We start from the raw sequence: 20,244 nt of genomic DNA, 5'->3' as shown, positions 1-20,244 counted from the left end.
CAAGGTATTTATCTCTTCAGGAAGGAAGGAAGCTCTGGATGAATCAAATAAAGTTTTATCTACGTGCAATTAATGCTTTTGTAAAATAGATGATTTTGTCACATCAGATGGGAGAATTACCCCTCTTTATTTTTTTCCTTTTCCTTTGGGGACGGGGACCTTTCTCTTTATTTCTTTTCTTTTTTTCTGTTTCCTATTTTTCTTTTAAGGATCGGCAAGGTGTGTTAATTTTGGAGCATGTGAGAGAGAGTGTGCCAGTGAGAGAGTGTGAGCGCAAGAGAGATAGTGTGTGGCAGAGTGCAAACAAGTGAGAGTGCATGAGTATGTGTGAGTGAGAATTCTCTCTCTCTCCTCTCTTGAACCAACTCTGGATCTCTCCACAACAGCAGGAAAACTCTGGAGATCACCAGGATATGCGTCAAGACCCAAAATAAGATCCTCATTCCATCCTACCTAATGAGTGGGGAAGGTGGTAGTAGGGTATCGAGAACAAAGGCAGTGGACTCCCCTGCCCTCACACAGAGTCAGGCACTCCAACAAAAAAATTGCCCTTTATAAAACCATTTAGAGGTATCCTTTTTTTGTCAATATTGTTCACCACTCCTCCCTCATGCCATTCTCTCCTGTAAAATATATTGCCAAACAAATAAAAAGCTCACAATATCTTCTGAAAGAGCACTAAAAGATTATTGCAGTCCTAAAGTCTGTTTTTTTCCAATTTTCCCCAGTCGTCTCACACCAAGAGCATGTCACCTGGATGGTTTCATTCTTGGTTTTTGACACCAAAATTTTTTCATCAATGCTTAATTTATTTTAAACAGACCTTGGCAAGTTGAAAATGACTCATGCAAAGATTAATATAATTTCCTAGAAATTAAGATTTCAGATTCATTGTCAGAGAACATAGCATGACATCACATAGAATAGAACCAAGATTCCTTTTCCTGCAGGTGAGGCAGAATTACCATTATTGGTAGTGCAAAAAAATGTACACAGTGTATACATGTAAACATATAAAGAACTGTAAACAGATATTGAATACAAACAAACCGTGCAATACAGAGAGAATTTTTAAAAAATCAAGAGCGCAAAAGTAAGAGTCCTTAAATGAGTCTATGATTGAGTTTATTGTTGAGGAGTCTGATAGTGAAGGGTTAGTAGCTGTTCTTGAACTTGACGGTACAAGTCTTGTGGCATGTATACCGCTTTCCTAATGTGCAGGTCTGGATGCTCAATAATCGCTGTTGCTCTCCAATGGCCTATTTCCCTGTAGATGTTCTCAATGTTGGGGAGAGTTTTGCCTGTGATGTCCAGGGCTGCGTCTACTACCTTTTGCAGGGCTTTACGCTCAGGGGCATTGGTGTCTCCATACCAGGCCGAGAGGCAGCCAGTCAGCACACTTTCCACCACGCATCTGTAGAATTTTACCAGGGTTTCTTGTCATACCAAAGCTCTGCAAACTCCCGAGCAAGTAGAGGTGCTGACGTGCTTTCTTCACGATGCCATGAGTGTGTTCAGTCCAGGAAAGATCCACCGAGATAGTGACTCCCAAGAACTTAAATTTTCTCACCCTCTCCACCTCGGATTCCCCAATGATCACTGGATCATACGCCTCTGGCTTTCCCTTCAGAAATCAACAATCGCTCCTTGGTTTTGGTCACATTGAGTCCAAGGTTGTTTTTGGTGCACCATTCAGCCAAGTTTTCACTCTCCCTCCTGTATGCTGACTCATCGCCTCTCTTTATACAACCCCCTATCATGGTATTGTCGGCAAATTTGTCGATTATGTTATTGTCATAGTTGTTGGTGTAAAGTGAGTAAAGCAGGGGGCTAAGAATGCAGCCCTGCAATGCTCCAGTACGGATGGAAACTAGAGGAGGTGTTCTCGCCAATCTTCACTGATTGTGGTCTGGTGGTGAGGAAATCCATTATCCAATTACATATTAGAGTGTTGAGTCCCAGGTCTTGGAGTTTGTTGATCAGTTTTGAGGGGATGATGGTGTTAAATGCCAAACTGTACTCAATAAAGAGCATCCGGATGAATGAATCTTTGCTGTACATGTGTTCCAGGGCTTTGTGTAGAGCCAGTGACAAAGCCATAGACCTGTTGCTACGATAAGTGAACTGGATGGATCCATGTTGACGCTCAGACAGGAGCTGATATTCTTCAACAACAGCCTTCCAAAACACTGCATTGTTAATGTAAGTGCTGCTACTGGTAGATAGTCATTCAGACAGGTTACAATGCTCTAATGATTGACACTTGTTTGAAACAGGTGGGTACCACATCCTGCTGGAGTGAAATGTTGAAGACATCTGTGAATACATTGGTAAATTGGTCAGCACAGCTGTTTAATACTCCTTCAGGACCAGATGCTTTCCTCAGATTCACTCTCCTGAAGGCAGCCCACACATCATCCTCAGATACGGACAGGATATGGATATGATCATCGGGGATGGTTCTTCACTGTTACTGTGGTCCTTTGCTGTCTGCTACTACATCAGATTTGGTTTTAGAGCAGGTTATGTCATTTATGCCCCACCCCAGCTGTGTTGTTTCCAGTTTCATCTGGAATCTCCACTTCACCCTTGAGATAGCTTTTCGTAGGTCATACCTGCTCCTTCTATATTGATCTGGATCTCTAGACTTAAATGCCTGTGATCTAGGTCTCAGCAGGTTGTGGATTTCATAACATAACAATTACAGCACGGAAACAGGCCATTAGGCCCTTCTAGTCCGCACCGAACCAAACACCCCTCTCTAGTCCCACCTCCCTGCACAATGCCCATAACCCTCCATCTTCTTCTCATCCATATACCTGTCCAACCTTTTCTTAAATAATACAATTGACTCTGCCGCCACTATTTCTCCCGGAAGCTCATTCCACACGGCTACCATTCTCTGAGTAAAGAAGTTCCCCCTCATGTTACCTCTAAACCTCTGCCCCTTAATTCTTAACTCATGTCCTCTTGTTTTAATCTTTCCTCCTCTTAACGGAAATAGTCTATCCACATCCACTCTGTCTATCCCTTTCATAATCTTAAATACTTCTATCAAATCCCCTCTCAACCTTCTACGCTCCAAAGAATAAAGACCTAATCTGTCCAATCTCTCCCTATACTCTAGATGCTTAAACCCAGGTAACAATTCTGGTCAACCTTCTCTGCACTCTCTCCACTCTGTTTATATCCTTCCTATAATTAGGCGACCAGAACTGCACACAGAACTCCAAATTAGGCCGCACCAACATCTTATACAATCTCAACATCACCTCCCAACTCCTATATTCCATGCAATGATTGATAAAGGCCAGCATACTAAAAGCCTTCTTCACCACCCTATTCACGTGAGTTTCTACCTTCAGGGAACGATGTACCGTTACTCCTAAATCTTTCTGCTCTTCTGTATTCATCAATGCTCTCCCATTTACCACGTATGTCCTGTTCTGATTCTTCTTACCAAAATGAAGCACCTCACACTTATCAGCATTAAATTCCATCTGCCATTTTTCAGCCCACTTTTCTAAGCAGCCCAAATCCCTCTGCAATCCTTGAAAACCTTCTTCATTATCCACTATTCCACCTATCTTAGTATCGTCTGCATATTTACTAATCCAATTCACCACCCCATCATCTAGATCATTAATGTATATAACGAACAACAATGGGCCCAATACAGATCCTTGAGGCACACCACTGGTCACCGGCCTCCAACCTGACAGACAATTATCCACTACCACTCTCTGGCCTCTCCCTTTCAGCCAATGTTCAATCCATTTGACTATCTCAAAATTTATACCTAAAGACTGCACCTTCCTAACTAACCTTCCATGTGGTACCTTATCGAAGGCCTTACTGAAGTCCATATAGACAACATCCACTGCGCTACCCTCATCCACATTCCTAGTCACCTCTTCAAAAAATTCAATCAGATTGGTCAAACATGACCTTCCTCCCACAAATCCATGTTGAGTGCTCCTGATCAGACCCTGTCTATCCAGATGTTTATAAGTACTATCTCTAAGAATTTTCTCCATTAATTTACCTACCACAGACGTCAAACTTACAGGCCGATAGTTGCCAGGCTTCCTCCTTGAACCCTTTTTAAATAACGGAACCACATGCGCAATGTGCCAATCCTCCGGCACTATCCCCATATCTAATGACATTTGGAAAATTACCGCCAGAGCCTCTGCTATTTCCTCCTTCACTTCTCTCAATGTCCTGGGGAAGATCCCGTCTGGTCCCGGAGACTTATCCACCTTTATATTCTTCAAAAGCCCTAAAACTACATCTTTTGTAATCTCTATATTCCCCATATTTACCCAATTTGCTTTTTTTTATCTCACATCTCCCAATATCCTTCTCCTTAGTGAATACCGAAGAAAAGAAACTGTTCAATATCTCCCCCATTTCTCTAGGCTCCACACAGTTTTCCGCTCTGATTTTCTAAAGGACCAATTTTGTCTCTAGCTTTCCTTTTACCATTAACATATTTGTAGAACTCTTTTGGATTAGTTTTCACCCTGCTTCATTGTTCATCCAGGGGTTCTGGTTGGAGAAAACCCTGATGATTTAGAGAGGACACACTCATCCACAGCTGTTTTGATGAAGTCTGTGACTGCCCTGGTATAATCGTTCAGATTCTCAGCTGATCCCTTGAACGCCACCCAATCTGCTGACTCGAGGAAGTCCCTGTATCCATTCTTCAGCCTCCTGCAACCACCTTCTAGCTGTCCTGATCTCTGGAGTTTCTCTTTTTTAGGATCTTGTCTGTATGAAGGCAGAAGGAGCACAACCAGGTGATCCGACTTGCCAAAATGCGGACTTGGGAAGAATGGCAGGCCTTTCTTACCTTGATGTAGTTGTGATTGAGTGTGCTGGGACCTCTGGTATATGCTGGTGGTAGTTGGGCAAGGTTTTCTTGAAGAAGGCCTGATTAAAGTCGCCAACGAAGATTTGTAGTGCATTGGGCTGGGCCGTCTCTTGTTTACTGACCACATTGTGTAGCACAGCAAGTGCCTATTTGGATTACCATTGTGATTATTTACAAGCATTTTAATTATGTTCTCTGAATTTAATCCAAGTTCCAAACTAAGTAATTATATTATGAATGTCAACCTTGACTAGACATGTGATTTATCCTCGCATGTTCTCAAAATACATATCTCCCACTTTGAGATCAAGGTGTGAAATAAACATGGAGGTGCTTTACAATCAAAATTAAGTTGTTAAATGTCCACTGTTTTTTTACAGCGAAGTTATCAAACGTTATTTGTCATCACACTCAAAAATATTAGGCTAATTCACTGACCAAAAACTTGGGTAAACAGTTTAGTCAGCAGTGGACTTGGGATAGTACTCAAGACACTGCCCATTTAGTCAAGGTATAAGCATGTGCACCAGCAGGGATAGGAGGGAGAAATACAAGACAGAAGATAGAAAGTACACCTGTGAAGGAGAATACAGCTTTACAGCCAAAGAAATTCAACCAGTTATCAGATAATCTGAATCCAATTCCCATGCTGGCCTTAATAAGTCTGGAATAAATATATACAAGCATCAATGGCCATTTTTAAAAATATCTGAGGGATTCAAAATATAATGTAATCTGATTTTAGCTTTCTCTCTGTATAATGTAAATAATGCATGACATTAAAAGGGTAATGAATAAAGTATGGCATGCACAAGAATCGTCAACTCATCATATAACCTCGTGATCACAATATCCATGAAAACTAAAGCAAGGTTCCTTGAAGATGGCCTCAACAATACAAACACAGATAAAGAATTTACTGGTATACCAAATTTCTCCCTCAATTGATTAAAAGAAAGAAACTGTCCCTCTTCAAAACAATCCTGAATCACTTTTATACCCTGAGAATACCATATCTTTAAATACCTATTAAACATTGAAAAAGGAATAAGCTGATTTTGATATAACGGAGTTTGGATTGATAATTTACCCTTTGTTCCAAAAACATCATTTCTTTTAACCCATAACTTTAACAAATGTTTTCATACCGGCATATCATATCCTTGCAATAAATTCAAATTCCACTTATGTATAAATTGGTGAACATCAAATTCAGAAATATAGGCTAACTCCACCTTGGCCCAACTAGGAGGCTGGTTAATATCCATCATTCTAACAAACTTCAACTGTGCAGCTTCATAATAAATTTGAAAATGAGGCAACTGAAGTCCACCTAGTGCATATTTCCATGTCAATTTCTGTAGCTTCTTGAGCTAATTTTCCCTTCCATAAAAATTTCCTCACCACTTTATTCAAATCCTGAAAAAAACCCTTTGAAAGTAAACATGGAATTCACTGAAATAAGTATTGAATACAAGGAAAAATATTCATTTTGATCAATTTACTCGATCTATTAATGTTAAAAATGTACAAAGGGTAACATCATGAAGGGGTTTGAAAATAAAGATTACAATGTTAAAACCGTACATAACTGCTATAACGCTTTATTCTTGGCTCTTCACCAGGCGTGAATATATTTTAAAATTATTTAAAATAGCTATTTGCCACATAGGTGACACAATGACAGAGTCAATGTTGTATTGCACAAAAACAGGTCCGTTAGCCCAATTAGTCCATGTCAACTAAGTAGTCTACCCAAGCTAGTCCTATTTGACTGGGTTTGGCCATATCACTTTCCTAATCATGTACCTGTCTAAAATGTATTTTAAATGTTCCAATTGTACACACCTCTATCATTTTTTCTGGAAGTTTATTCAATATACCCATCAACCTCAGTATGAATAAAGTGCATCTGTGATCCTTTGTACATTTTCCCTTCTCACCTTAAATCTATGTCCTCTAGTTTTTGAATTTCCTCATTCTGAGAAAAAGACTACAACAATAATTTAAGCAAAGAGGGTTTAGGACACAGGACAAAACTTACTTTAATGTGTCAACATTCGTGAAAGCAAAAAAGAAATTACACTCCCACACTGCCCTTGCGGGAAAGTTTAAGGTATCCATTCTCTAATGTTTATGTGAAAAGCAAAACCACAGTGCTTACCTAGTCTTGCCTCAAAGTGGTTCTCTTTCTTAGCAATGTATTGATATTTAACTTCCCTTTAAAGTGCTCTCATAAACTGGTCAAGTCAGATGTCTGAGATGTGCGAGATCAAAGCTCATAATCTAGGCTCAGTGCACTTCCAAAGCGCTACTCTATCTTTTGGATAAAATATTAAACTTTCACCCAAACTAGCTTCTTGGGTGGATAAGATTCCAGGAACTATTGAAAAATTGACCAGCCAATTCTCTCTGGAGTGGCAAGCAAAAATAGATTCACTGGTCATTATCACATGACCCAAAATTATTATAGGCACTGTTTAAATGCAAGGTTTCTTCTTTCAATTAAATATGGGAACTTTCATTTTATTTGGGTTAGGGTTAAACCCTAACCCTAATGTGCCTGTTCTGTGCTGTAAGTGGTTATATGGTTATTTCAAAGATAACACTTTGAGACCTCTCTCCACAAAGAACACTCGTTCAGTCAGAAAGAACTTCATTTCTTTTTTATTACTTATGATCCTTCAAAAGAGCCACATTCAGAATGCGTATGGTAATTTGTATGTGCAATGACAGATCTTTGATGACTTGATACATGTGCATAATTCCTAGCTCAGAGGCAAAACACTAAAATAAAAACAAAACCTAATCAAATGAAGAACACAGAATGGATTTATTTTATCATCTGGCAAATAGTTCATTTTCTACATATACAGAGAAACTCAGAAGTTGCATGCAGCAATCAGACAGACAATTATTAACAACTTTCAAACCAATTAGCTTTATGTGTGTGCATGTGGTTTTTTTTTAAAAGTGTTTTTCCATTTTTGAGAGTTCATATATTAAATATTATTTCCTTGAACAGCTAAGACGTTAGCTTACCAATTAATTTGGTCATCTTGAATGATTACCAGTACAGCACAACAGCAAATATGAAAGTGTCAACAAAGAAGAACATTAATTAAAAATATCGCCTGGAGAAAATGACAGCATACTGACAGCAAAAAAAAAATTAAAATCGAATGCATGTTACATTCATTCTGTTTCAGAGGAATACAGTGCATCTTCCAACATTTATTCATCATCTCAAACGTTTATCACAAAGGAAGAGGGATTTCTGAGGCATCTCTCTCTGCTACATTATCTTTTTCCAACCTACTCTGACACTATTCCCCTTCTAGTCTTATAATGGAATTGGCGAGCAAATGAGTTATCTTGCACTGTTCTTCTTTGGTATAATCACACCTATCAATAAGCCAATTGATTGGAGGAGTTACACGAAAGGCTCTTTAAAATTATTAACTAATAGATTATGAGCAGCAAATGTAGCCTTTCTAAAAAAATATTAATCACCCATGAAAATGAAAGTACCTTCATGCTTAGACTGCATTGCAACAATACCACTTGACTACAGAATGCATAGGAGACGTGCATGTGTTTTGGCAAGACAGCAACATTTTACTGACAAAATACTGTTCAGTAATTAATTTTATTTTTGAAACAAAACCAAACATATCTTCATTTCAACGTAAAAGGAAAACAGACATCAAGGCGAAACTCAAAATAAGGAATGGTATGCAAATGAAACACGACTCCCCTTGACCCACAAGAGGCACCATGCTGAACGATCAGATTGAAGAATGCTTTATAGTCTGTGTACGTTGTACATTGCATCAAGAATAGCAAAGGAAATGACTTCAGTCAAAGGATGATATTTGGGCAGTTCAAACACAATAAGAGTGTACAGATACCTATCCAGCTAATGAAGATGACAAAAATCTAAAACAAAATATTGAAGATCAAATAAAAAGCAGAAAGTGCTGGTAATGCTCAGCAGGTCAAAGAGAATCAGTGGTGGTAGTTCTGAGGTCTTCACTATTTATTATCTACATTTTGCAGTTTTTAATCTCTTAAATTTAATGTATTCTATAGTAGTTGATTGTTTTAAATGAAGTACCTGTTTGGTGAAGCAAGTAAGAACATCAGCAGATATATATGAAATAAACTCATTATCATGTCAACTCAATCTATTCACAGCTGCCTGCCTGACTGCTAATTTTATCAAACCTTCTGTTTTTGTGAGAAACAGCTCTCCTTCCAGTACAAAGGCAACCCAGTAAACATTTTTTTTTAAAAAATGGTAGGGCTCAAGTTTTCAAATAAATAAATCTCCAAGAATTGAAAGCAGTAACTAGCCATCAAGAAAAAAAGTTCCCTGGGTTCCAGACATTCCAAACTACAACACAGTCTTGGCTAATATGATAGGGAATAATATTATGGGTGCTCAGGCTCGGCAACTATCATCAAGGCCTGGTGCTGCTCCTCTATCATTCTCCTTAAACTCTGACTGTCCATGCATTTTGCAACACATTTTCAAATTGTTTTCTCAATTGCTCCTGCAAAATGAAGTGGATAATTTTATTGCATTGAAGTTGTTTTTATAAATACATTTTCCCCTCATTTAATAACTTTGGAATACATCCTTAAGTATAAAAATGTCATGAATGGCAATTAAAGCAAAGTCGAACAACTAAATATTTTCCAAGTGCTTATAACTGCATAATTATGATTTTATCAATTTTTCTCCTACTGTCTTATTTGTTACCAGGGTACAGTTGTCACAGGCTGCAGTTAATATCTGGAAACTAACCCATAGAGTTGTGATGACAACTGTTGAACTCCTAGAGGGATCTGGAACTGAACCCAAACTTTTCCTTCACTATCTAGATACAAGCATTTCTACGAAAGGATAAGGTGGCCAAAATTACAAGCAGAAACACTGCTAACTCCCCATCCCCAGTTATTAAATATAGGACAAATGCAGCATCTCAAAATAATTTTCAAAACCAAGATTTATGGTTTTTTGTAGGGCAAAAGTGCAGCAAGGGATATGCAAATTACATTATGTTGATGCCATAAGAGTTCAAATCAGCCATGACCTAAGAAGGGAAGGGTGGAACAAACTTTAGGGGTTGAATTGTCCTCTCTGGATTCTACTTCTGATAGATACCAAGCTAAAATTGGATAACACAGCATAATCATCAGCCAAGAAAGGATTTCCTCCCAGCATGCCTTGGATGTTAACAGGTTTGATTTACTGAGTCACTAGGCACTTTCAGGTGGCCAATTGCCCCGCATGTAAAGCCGCAAAACAATTACACATACCTGTACATCAAAATACAAAGATTAAAAACTTTATGAACTTCAGTATAAAAAAACCTTATTCATGCACTACTTTAATGAAAGAAAATCAATAAAATAAGCATGAATATCTAAGCTACATTTCAATAAGTGATTACAGCTTCACAGTATTTCTAAAGAATTTCAAATTTGGGTCATGAACTGGAAAAATACAGAACTCCTCTGAGATAAACCTCAACCCAAATTTAAAAAAAGAATGTTATTTTATCCCTTCAAGCATCTTCTGACCTTTCAAAAGACCTCTTCAGTGGGAGATTGCAAAGATAACTGTCAAATTGGGGTAACAATTATGGCCATATTTCTCAATTCATTGTAGTTCATCTTGGTTCCATTTAAATTTTGGTTTTTAGATGCTCACATTTAGATGGATTAGCCAAACATATCCACTTCTGTAAATTAGTTTTTGATTAAAAAGTAGTACCTAACAGTTTTCTTGTTAAATAAAAAAACTCTGCAGATGCTGTGATTGAAGTTCAATACACGAAAGTGCTGAAGAAACTCAGCAGGTCAAACACCATTCTTTATGCAACAAAGATATATAACTAACATTTCGGGCCTGAGTCCTTCATCAAGATCTGAACAAAAAGCAGGCAGAAGTTTGAGTAAAATGGTGAGAGGAGGGCCAGGGAAAGAACACAGCCCCACAGCTTCCTTGTTAAGTCATTTTGTATATTTGTTAAAACAATAAGCTCTATAAAACAAGTCATTCCATTTAACAACCCCAAAACCTTTCAGCTCCAAAGATAACCTTTCACTGAGAAGAGCATGCATAAACAGGTATGTTGTTATGGTGGAAAATTTGCCTTCCAATAATTTTGGAAGACAAACTGTCAAATTGGGCCTAATTTTCATACAAAGATTTTAAATACACATACATAGCTCTAGAAATTGCTCCACAATGTAATAGTGTCCTGTACAGTTTACTTTATTTTAAACTTGTGCAATTATACAATTAAGAAAAACTTATTGTCTACCAACCGACAGGACCAGGCTATGAATTTCACACCAGGAAAAGCCTAGTTATAAATGCAAATCACTAAAATAAATACAATAACATACAAAATCTGTGACATCAATCATAGCAAGTTTTAAAAAAATCTACAATCAAATTGCTGGTAGATTTTCACAAACACATTTTAGATATACAGAGCCAAATGAAACAAAACAAATGGATAAAAACTGCATTTACAACACAACAGGATAACCAGGACACTGAATTTCTTCCTTCATATCAAAAAGATATCCTCAATAACCAGAAGATGAAAAGGTTAAAATAGTAGGAGCCATGAAGTACTGTGCAAAGATCACATGAAGAGAATAACAAGTGACCAGTCTGATGTGGTTCAGGTATTACTTAGTTTAAAAATCTTGTCCTTTAAATATGTTATGCTATGTCTTTCAAGGTCAGATGTTATGGGAGTGGATCACCTGGTCCCACACAGTATAGTAAAAATGAAATATACAGATCACTGACAGAGCTCCTCAACCACTGAACATATTTAAATATTGTTACTTGTCTTCAATTGTTTATAAATAAATCTTCAATCTGATTTTTCTAATCACTTATTTACTTTAATCATTAGGGAAATTAGAAACAAAATGCCAGGAAGATCTCAGAGCCAGCTAACCATGATCAATTATTAAACTAGCTTGACCTCAAAAGCAGCAAATATGTAACTCAAAATACTCTAGATTTCTCACAGCAACGATGGGGGCAACAACAGAATAAGGATGTAAAGGGAGCTCCTGGAGCATTAAAGGAGATAAAACACCAAAAATGAGAAATGGCTTAAAACAGCACAAAATTAATACTGGGTTCAACAATTAATACTGCAGCTATGGAAAATGGCTACCAAATTTTGGGATCTCTGGCAAGATTATTCAAAATATCGTTTCTCATCTCAGCTATCTGGAGATGTGTGAATTATAATTTGTGGAACCACATAATTTCTGTAATCTTTCTTGAAAGCTCAATATTCGGACATAAAGAAACCTTTGTTAAAGAAGCCGAATAAAGTTGGTGCACATATTGAAAATATGTATGGAAAACTCATCCTCTTAGGAATCACAAGAGATTTAGAAATATAATCAAAAGCTTTTAAACATCTTTGCAGAATTAAACTATTTCAAAGTGAGATTTAAGTTCCCGATGTCCAAATTTGCTGCGACGAAAAATTTCCACAGTGAAATCAATACACATTTTCTTTTAATTTTTTTTTACAGAATCATTAACCTGTACAATTGAGCACTGATTTTTTAAAATGTGCCAGAGCTTGTGACATAATTCATTCTCACGCTGAGTTTAAAAACTATAACTATCACTGACTGATTAGACTCTATAAAATTACAAGAGGACTCAGCGAATAAAAAATTTCAAAAATCCCAAAGCAAATTTCTGTCAGGCTGTATCAGAGGAAGAGTCAAAAGAGCCAGAGATGATGAAGTTCCCTGTGTTGTTGAGACCAGACATTGACTGGGCAGCCTGCTGGCTCAGATTGTTACATATCAGCACCAATTGGTTGCTTTGTGCCTCAGACAGAGAACTACAACTCTGATAAACACTAAAGTTGGTCTTCCTCCCTGGAATATTCCCCTTTTCACACATGGTTTTAACCATTTTTGAGAGCTTATTCTTCCCAAGGGATTGACTATTGTACCAGTAAAGTGCAGCCAGATTGCAGACTGGCTTGATGGACAGATAGAAGGGGGCATCTTCATAACGCATAGCTGGAGGGCGTCTTTGTGCATACTCCTTGTAGTCCTGCACTGGGCATGTCTGTGGAGAATGTGGCGTGGCGTAAATTCTGCACTCCGTTCCGGCTCTCCGGCTCTTCCCTTGTGCATCGGAATTGTCTATGATTTCCCATTCCAGGTACTCCAAGCCCGTTTCAGTTACGTGCAGCCTAATATCCCCCCACTTTAGAGTGGAACTGTGGAACCCTGCACAGTGCCCAAATGCTTTAGTATTGTTTAACCACACGAGGTTGAGCAGACCCTCAGGGTTATATCTGCTCAGCAAACCCCTTTTGCGCAGGATGAGCTCATCGGCAAAAGTTAGTTTCATTGATTTATGTGGCTTGTTTCCTTTCCCTTTGCCTCTCAGCTCAAGCTGCTTCTGCTTAAGTGCTTCTTGAGAGCGTCTGAATTCCTTATCTCTTGTTATACTGAACCCATATTTGTATTCCTTTAAGTACCTTTCAAGTCCACACTGATAGTTGGCCAAACTGTTGGGCTCATACTCAGAACCATCTTTCTGCCTGGCATCCACAAAGAATGAAGCTAGGTAGACATCAAGTTCCGTACATGGTATGAATTGGATTTCCCGGTTTTCATGTGGATATTTGGAAAGCAGGAAATCTCTGAAGTTTCTTAGTGCTGTTAGTGTGCTTCGGACAGTTTTTTCATTCTGTTGACCCTCGCAGCCTCTTTCTTCATTTTCTAAGCATGGAACAGGGAAGGGAAAGAGAAAAAATAAGTTGCTCATAAAGCTAATTGAAACTAAATTTCAATTTCACAAAGGTCAGTGGAAAACGATATTACATACCTGTCTTAGGTTTCAAAAGCCAACTTCAATTTCACAAATGACGTAAAAAAAATTAAAGGCACAAAAATCATCAAAAAAAAAGGTCCTCATGTCAATGCTGCACTCTTGGTGCATATGAATTAGTGAGAGATTAAATATCAGGTACAAGTCATCTCATCACAGATCAAACACTTAATGTCAACCCCTTGCAATATTGCACTGCAAAGTGCCCAATGCACTAGCCTGCAAATAGGTCTAAAAGTCAAGCAACATCAATGTGGACATATTAAGATTCAACAAAATTAAAAAAATAGCCTGCCTGTCTTTGCAGTCAAGAATTAGGGAAGGCTATTGGTGAAATACGAGGCCAGTGTAAAATAAACTCTTTGTGGTTTAAACTAAAGCAAAGGGAAAACCTGCAGCAGCTCGAGTATCATTTTCATCTTCTCCTTTCTAGTGGATTCACCAATCAATATTGTTTCTAGAATATTCATAATAAATGGAATGCTGGAAAATAATGTACAGTATAATTAAACATTCAAACTTGTACTGGACCAAGAGAGTAAATATGTTTTGAAGTGCAAACTATTTGGGTCAACTATTTATAGTTGAACATTGCCTACTGGCAGTGAGAATTTAACAGCAATGAATGCTAAAAGACGAGTTCACATCATCAATATTGAAGTGTTTTGGCCTGCGCAAGTTACATCCCCTCTAGAAAATTGGCTTCAACAGCCAAAATGCAATTAGCAACAAAATCAGGTTTGTCAAATAGACTCCAGAAAACATTATTAATTTTTTGTTTCACTGCACACATGCTCATGCAAAAATCTTATGTTTATGCTTACACGAGTACAAAGGAGCAAACCTATAAAAATGTAATGTTGTGGAACACATGGACATTGTATTAATGATGCATGCCTATCATTAAATGCTTATACTTGTATTACAAGTGCACAACAGCAAAGCACTGTTAATGCAGAAGACACAAGAGATTGCAGATGCCAGAATCTGGGTGCAAAAATCAGAGTAGATTCTGCAATATGTCAAGGAAAGGAATTGTCTCCATTATGGTTAAGAATGGAAAAGGAAGATAACCAATAAAAAGAGCGGGGTGGGAGGGAAAAGGAGGATGGGAAACCATTTATTTTACACTGAGAACCAGAAAATGCTGTTTTGTCACATTGTACTTGTACAATCAGTTAACTTGACTATTACAACACTCACGACCCTGGTTCAAATCTGCTGCTGTCTGTAAGGAGTTTGTACAATCTCCCCATGTCTGCGTGGGTTTCCTCCGGGTGCTCCTGTTTCCTCGCACCCTTCTAAATGTATAGAGGTTGTTTCAAAGTTCAGATTTACTGTCAGAATACAAACATGACATCACAGACAACCCTGAAATTCTTTTCCCTGCAGGCCAGGCAGTACTTATCAGTAACAGTAAACTGTACTCAAGAAAAAATAGTTATGTATATGAAAGAAACAAATGAAAACAAGTTGACTAAGCAATACAGGAAAACTTAATATTCAGTAATAAATCATGTAAAGTAAGAGTCCTTAAACGAGTCTCTGATTGAGTTTGTTGTTTAGGAGTCTGACAGTGGAGGGGTAGCAACTGTTTCTGAATCTGGTGGTATGAGTCTTGAGCCACCTATACCTCTTTCCTGATGGCAGCAGTGAAAACAGAGCATGTTCTGGGTGGTGTAGATCCTCGATGATTGCTGCTGCTCTCCGACGCCATCATTCCTTGTAGATGTTCTCGATGGTGGGGAGAGCTTTGCCCGAGATGTACTGGGCTGTGTTTACTACCTTTTGCAGGGCTTTCATCTCAGAGGTATTGGTGCCCCCATACCAGGCCATGATGCAGCCTGTCAGCACATTTTCTACTACACTGTACACTTTTGTAGAGGTTTGCTAAGGTTTCCAATGTCATATCAAAATTCCTTAAGTTGTCAGTTAATTGGTTTGTGGTCTGGAAGGGCCCATTAACATGCTGTATGTCTAAACTGAAATAAAATTAAAATTTAAGTTTAAAAGAACAAAAATGGGAGCACTGGAGGTGGATCAAAAGAAGAGGGCAAGGAGAACACAGGAGCAAAGAGCTGAAATTTAACATTCAAGCCATTGGTTTGTGGATTATCCAGGTGAAATATAAAGTGTTGTTTCTCTTGATTATGTTGGGTATCACCCTGGTAGTGAACACCAACGACGCACAGCTTGATTAGGGAATGGGAAAAGGAGTTGAAATGACATGTAGCTGGGAGCTTGAGGTAGCCATTGCTGATAAAATGTAGAGGAGGCCATATCAAGAGCACCAAATGCATTAGATAAGGTTGAAGAAGGTGCATGTGAATCTTTGCTTCTCTGGAAGGTTTGTTTGGGTCACTGGATGGTGGTGAGGGAGGAGATATAATAGCAAGTGTTGAACCTCCTGCAGTTACAGGAAAATGTGTTAGGGTTAGGTGGGTGGGCAGGATGAACAGACCAGGACGCGATGAAAGGAGATGTCTCTGTGAAGGGGATCATGTTGCAGCTTTCTAAGGGGAAGAACTTTATCTCAGGACATGTCACTTAAACAATAACCTATAATTCAGTGATTTTTCATTTTCTGTTGAATTCTCAAGATCCTAAAAACATTTAATCGGTATAAACCAAGAACATAAAAACACCTGAGGAAAATCATTCAAATAAATTGGAAATAGATATGGGATATGGGAATGTTCATAACAAATCTAATATATATTTGTGCATGTATGTCTGTTTGCTCGTCTGTTCTCCATGCATATCAATATGGAGCACTCTAGAAATGTCCAAGGAGGTTCAGTAGAGCTACATTTGATGCTGAATGTTATGACCAGATTGAATTTAACCTTTAAGGTCATATGAAGTTCAACAAAAAAAATTGATGAACTTGTACCAGGAACTCCTCAATTAGTTACAGTGCATCAATGTACATTCAGAATAAAAACTGGCAGAACCTCTTCACAACCCAGTAGAGTTAGACAAAGGAGAAAGCAAGAGACAGCAGAGAAACATCAGTCTCACCTCACGGTTGATGCTTCCAGACATGCAAGGAGCAGGCAGCAGGAAACTAAAGAACAATGACATGCCCACCTCAGTGCTGATGCCGCCAGGCATTCCACAAGCAGACAACAAATCTGCTGAAGAATAAGCAAAACTCCAAGCAATTCGAATAAAAGCCACCATGTGAAGGCCGGCACCATTTCAGGCAGAATTACCATTAAGTTTTTTGGATATTTTGTTTCAACCATGTAGTTATTAACAACTGAGCATTTTAGTTACGCAAGAATCTATTCTGACCCCCTCCTCTTTATGATCTTTATAAATGACCTAGATGAAGTAGCAGAAGGACGGATCAGTAAGTTTGTGGGTGATACGAAGGTTGGAGGAGTTCTGGATGGTGCTGAAGGTTGCGAAGGTTACAAAAGGATATAGACAGGATGCAGAGTTAAGTGGATAAGTGGCAGATGAAGTTCAATCTTGATGGGTGAGATGATGCATTTTGGAAGGACAAATCAGAAGGCTGAGTACAGCATTAATGGACAGTTACTTAGGAGTGTGGATGAATAGAGGGACCTTGGAGTCCAAATCCATCCATCCAAAGTTGCCATGCAGGTTGATATGTCAGTTAAGAAGGCCTATGGGTTGTTGGGCTTCATTAATAGTGGGTTTGAGTTCAAGCCGAGATGTCATGTTGCAACTCTGTTAATCTCTGGTGAGACCACACTTAGAGCATTGTGTTGGGTTCTTGTCACCTCATTACAGGAAGGGTGTGGAAGCTATAGAAGGGCGCAGAGGAGATTTACCAGTATGTTGCCTGGATTGGAAAATGAGGCAAGGTTAGCAGAGCTGGGATGTTTCTCTTTGGAGTGTAGAAGGATGAGAAGTGACTAAATAGAGGTCTACAAGATTATGAGGCATAGATAGGGTGGACAGCCAGTGCCTTTTACCCATGGCAGGAATAGCAAACACCAGAGGACATATGCAGGGGTGCAGTGCTAAATTTTTAGGTGCCAGAGCTCACCAAAAATGGCAACAAGGAGGTGCCTGGAGCAGCACTCCAGTAAGCTCCGGTAGCACTGCACCCCTGGACAGATGTACAAAGAGAAGGGATTGAAGTTTAGGGGAGACATCAGGGCAATTTTTTGTTAACAATCGTGGATGCCTGGAATGCCTTGCCAGGGATGGTGGTGGAGGTGGAAAAATTAGGGGCACTTAAGAGATTTCACCTGTCTCCAAGAACCAAGATTACTTTTAGACAGGCATATGGAGGGGAAAAAATCAGAGGGTTATGGAGTAGGGAGGGTTTAGTACTTTTTTAAAAAATGGAATATGTGGGCTGGCACAACATTGAGGGCTGAAGGACCTGTACTGTACAGTGATGCTCTGTGTTCTAAGTTTAAGAATTCATTCCCTGGAGTGTAGAAGAATAAAGGAGGATTTGATACATGTACACAAAATTGAGGGGTACAGATAGTAAATGCAAGTAGGATTTTTGTCCCAAGGTTAAATGAGATACAAAACAGAGAACATGGATTAAGGGTGAAAGTGAAAACGTTTAAGGGGTACAATCGGGGAATCTTCTTCACATGGAGAGGAGTGCTGAAAGAGCTGCCAGCTGAAGTGGTGAATGTGGGTCCCATATTAACATTTAAGAAAAATTTGGATAGGTACATGGAAGGGAGTGGTATGGAGGGATATGGACTGGGTACAGGTCAGAGGGACTTGACAGAATAATAGTTTGGCAGACTAGAATGGCCAAATTTCTGTGCTGTAATGTTTAAACAGTTCTATGGTTCTACATCATGCATCATCTGTCATACTGTTTCCGACAGAGCCTTCTAAACCTGTGAGCTTTACTATCTAGTGAAACAAAAAACAGGAACACCAGCTTGCACCTGCTTTATACATCAATTTTCCTCTGAAATAGATAATTCGTTAGTCAATGAGTCTAACTGCTAGAATTCCAGACCCAAAAACATTGTGGGAATTCCTAAGATACCTTCACGTTAGTAATTCAGAGAATTAGAATGAGCAATAAATGGTGGGCTTGCTTGCAAGGCTGACATTCCTGGGGCGAATAAATAATAGTGGCATGACTGGGTTCTAGCTGGTGCACCATTAAAAGAACAAGTAGAGTAGTTCACAATCTACTGTCAGGCGGCGTGGCAGCAAATCTACAACAGGGAATAAGTGATAATAAAATTACAAAATGATTACTGCTGTGAGAGGCCATTTGACTCTTACAAAAATGCCCTTCAGTCTCTTTGGGATAGCACCAAACCATTTTTTTAAAGATTATTTCAGAGTTTATTTTCTGCCTCCACAGCTCTCTTAGAAGTCATTTCACATCCTTATTCCAACTCAAGTCTGTGCCTCAAAGAACAAGATGGGGCTTGGGGTGGGGGGTGGGGAAAATCAGTCAACCACTCTCAGTGCTTCAAAAATTGGGGATGAGGTGCATCATATTAGAATATACACAACATGGTGAATGACCCTTCAACTACCTTACTGCCTGGTCCCATCCCAGAGGTTCAGTAGCTTCTAAATGACCCTCTATACTCAGACCATGCCCTCTTCACACTGAAACATCAGAAAGGAGGTGCAGGAGCTTGAAGACGAACACCCAGCAGCAAAAAAATACAGCCTCTTCCTCTGGACCATCAGGGGGACCAGAATCCCAGGGGGACCAGAATCCTGGCAGAGGTATTTACTAGGGCTACTCAGGATCCTTTAAACTAGAATGGTTGGGGGGGAGGGAACAAAATAGTACAGAGCAGTAATGAGAAGGTTAGAATGCAAACAAAGAAAGTTTGTAGTAAGTATTTGAATATGGATGGGCAGGTGATAGAGAAGGGAAATGCTCTGGAAGAAGATGAAGGGCAATTGGCAGGAAAAGTAAATAATGCTGTTATTAAAGACGAGGGAAAACAGGGATTAAAAATTGGGAAATCTCTGAAATTCATATATTTTAATGCCAGGAGTATTGTAAAAAAGGTGGATGAGCTGAAGGTGTGGATTGATACTTGGAAGTATGATGTGGTAGCGATTAGTGAGACATGGTTGCAGGAGGGATGTGATTGGCAGCTGAATATCCCTGGGTTTCGTTGTTTTAGGTGTGATAGAGTCGGAGGGGCAAGAGGAGGTGGGGTTGCATTGCTTGTCAGGGAAAATATTACAGCGGTGCCTAGGAAGGATAGATTAGAGGGCACATCCACGGAGGCTATTTGGGTGGAACTGAGGAGTAGGAAAGGAGAGGTTACACTTGTAGGGGTGTATTATAGACCACCCGGAGAGGACCGAGACCTAGAGGAGCAAATCTGTAGGGAGATAGTAGATATTTGTGATAAGCACAGGGTTGTAATTATGGGAGATTTTAATTTTCCACATATAGATTGGGAAACACATTCTGTGAAAGGACTGGATGGGTTAGAGTTTGTGAAATGTGTGCAAGATAGTTTTT

General features: G+C 39.0%; 1 protein-coding gene across 6 annotated transcripts in view; it reads right to left on the bottom strand.

Moving 5' to 3' along the window:
• Positions 1–20,244, bottom strand: part of LOC138756757 (uncharacterized protein KIAA1958) — a 115,756-nt gene that overhangs the window by 9,749 nt on the left and 85,763 nt on the right. For 5 of the 6 annotated variants that reach the window (XM_069923165.1, XM_069923173.1, XM_069923145.1 and 2 more), the window contains one exon: positions 7,537–13,675. The exons of the other annotated variant lie outside the window; for it this stretch is intronic. In XM_069923165.1, coding sequence (XP_069779266.1) covers positions 12,636–13,675 — 1,040 coding nt within the window. In that variant the 3' untranslated portion in view covers positions 7,537–12,635. Of the gene's footprint in view, positions 1–7,536; positions 13,676–20,244 lie in introns of those variants that run through there. 6 annotated transcript variants of the gene reach the window in all.

This window comes from Narcine bancroftii, chromosome 1 (assembly GCF_036971445.1).
Source record: "Narcine bancroftii isolate sNarBan1 chromosome 1, sNarBan1.hap1, whole genome shotgun sequence".
Lineage (NCBI taxonomy): Eukaryota > Metazoa > Chordata > Chondrichthyes > Torpediniformes > Narcinidae > Narcine > Narcine bancroftii.
Note: the sequence above shows the minus strand (reverse complement) of the source record. Positions and strands in the feature narration are given on the sequence as shown.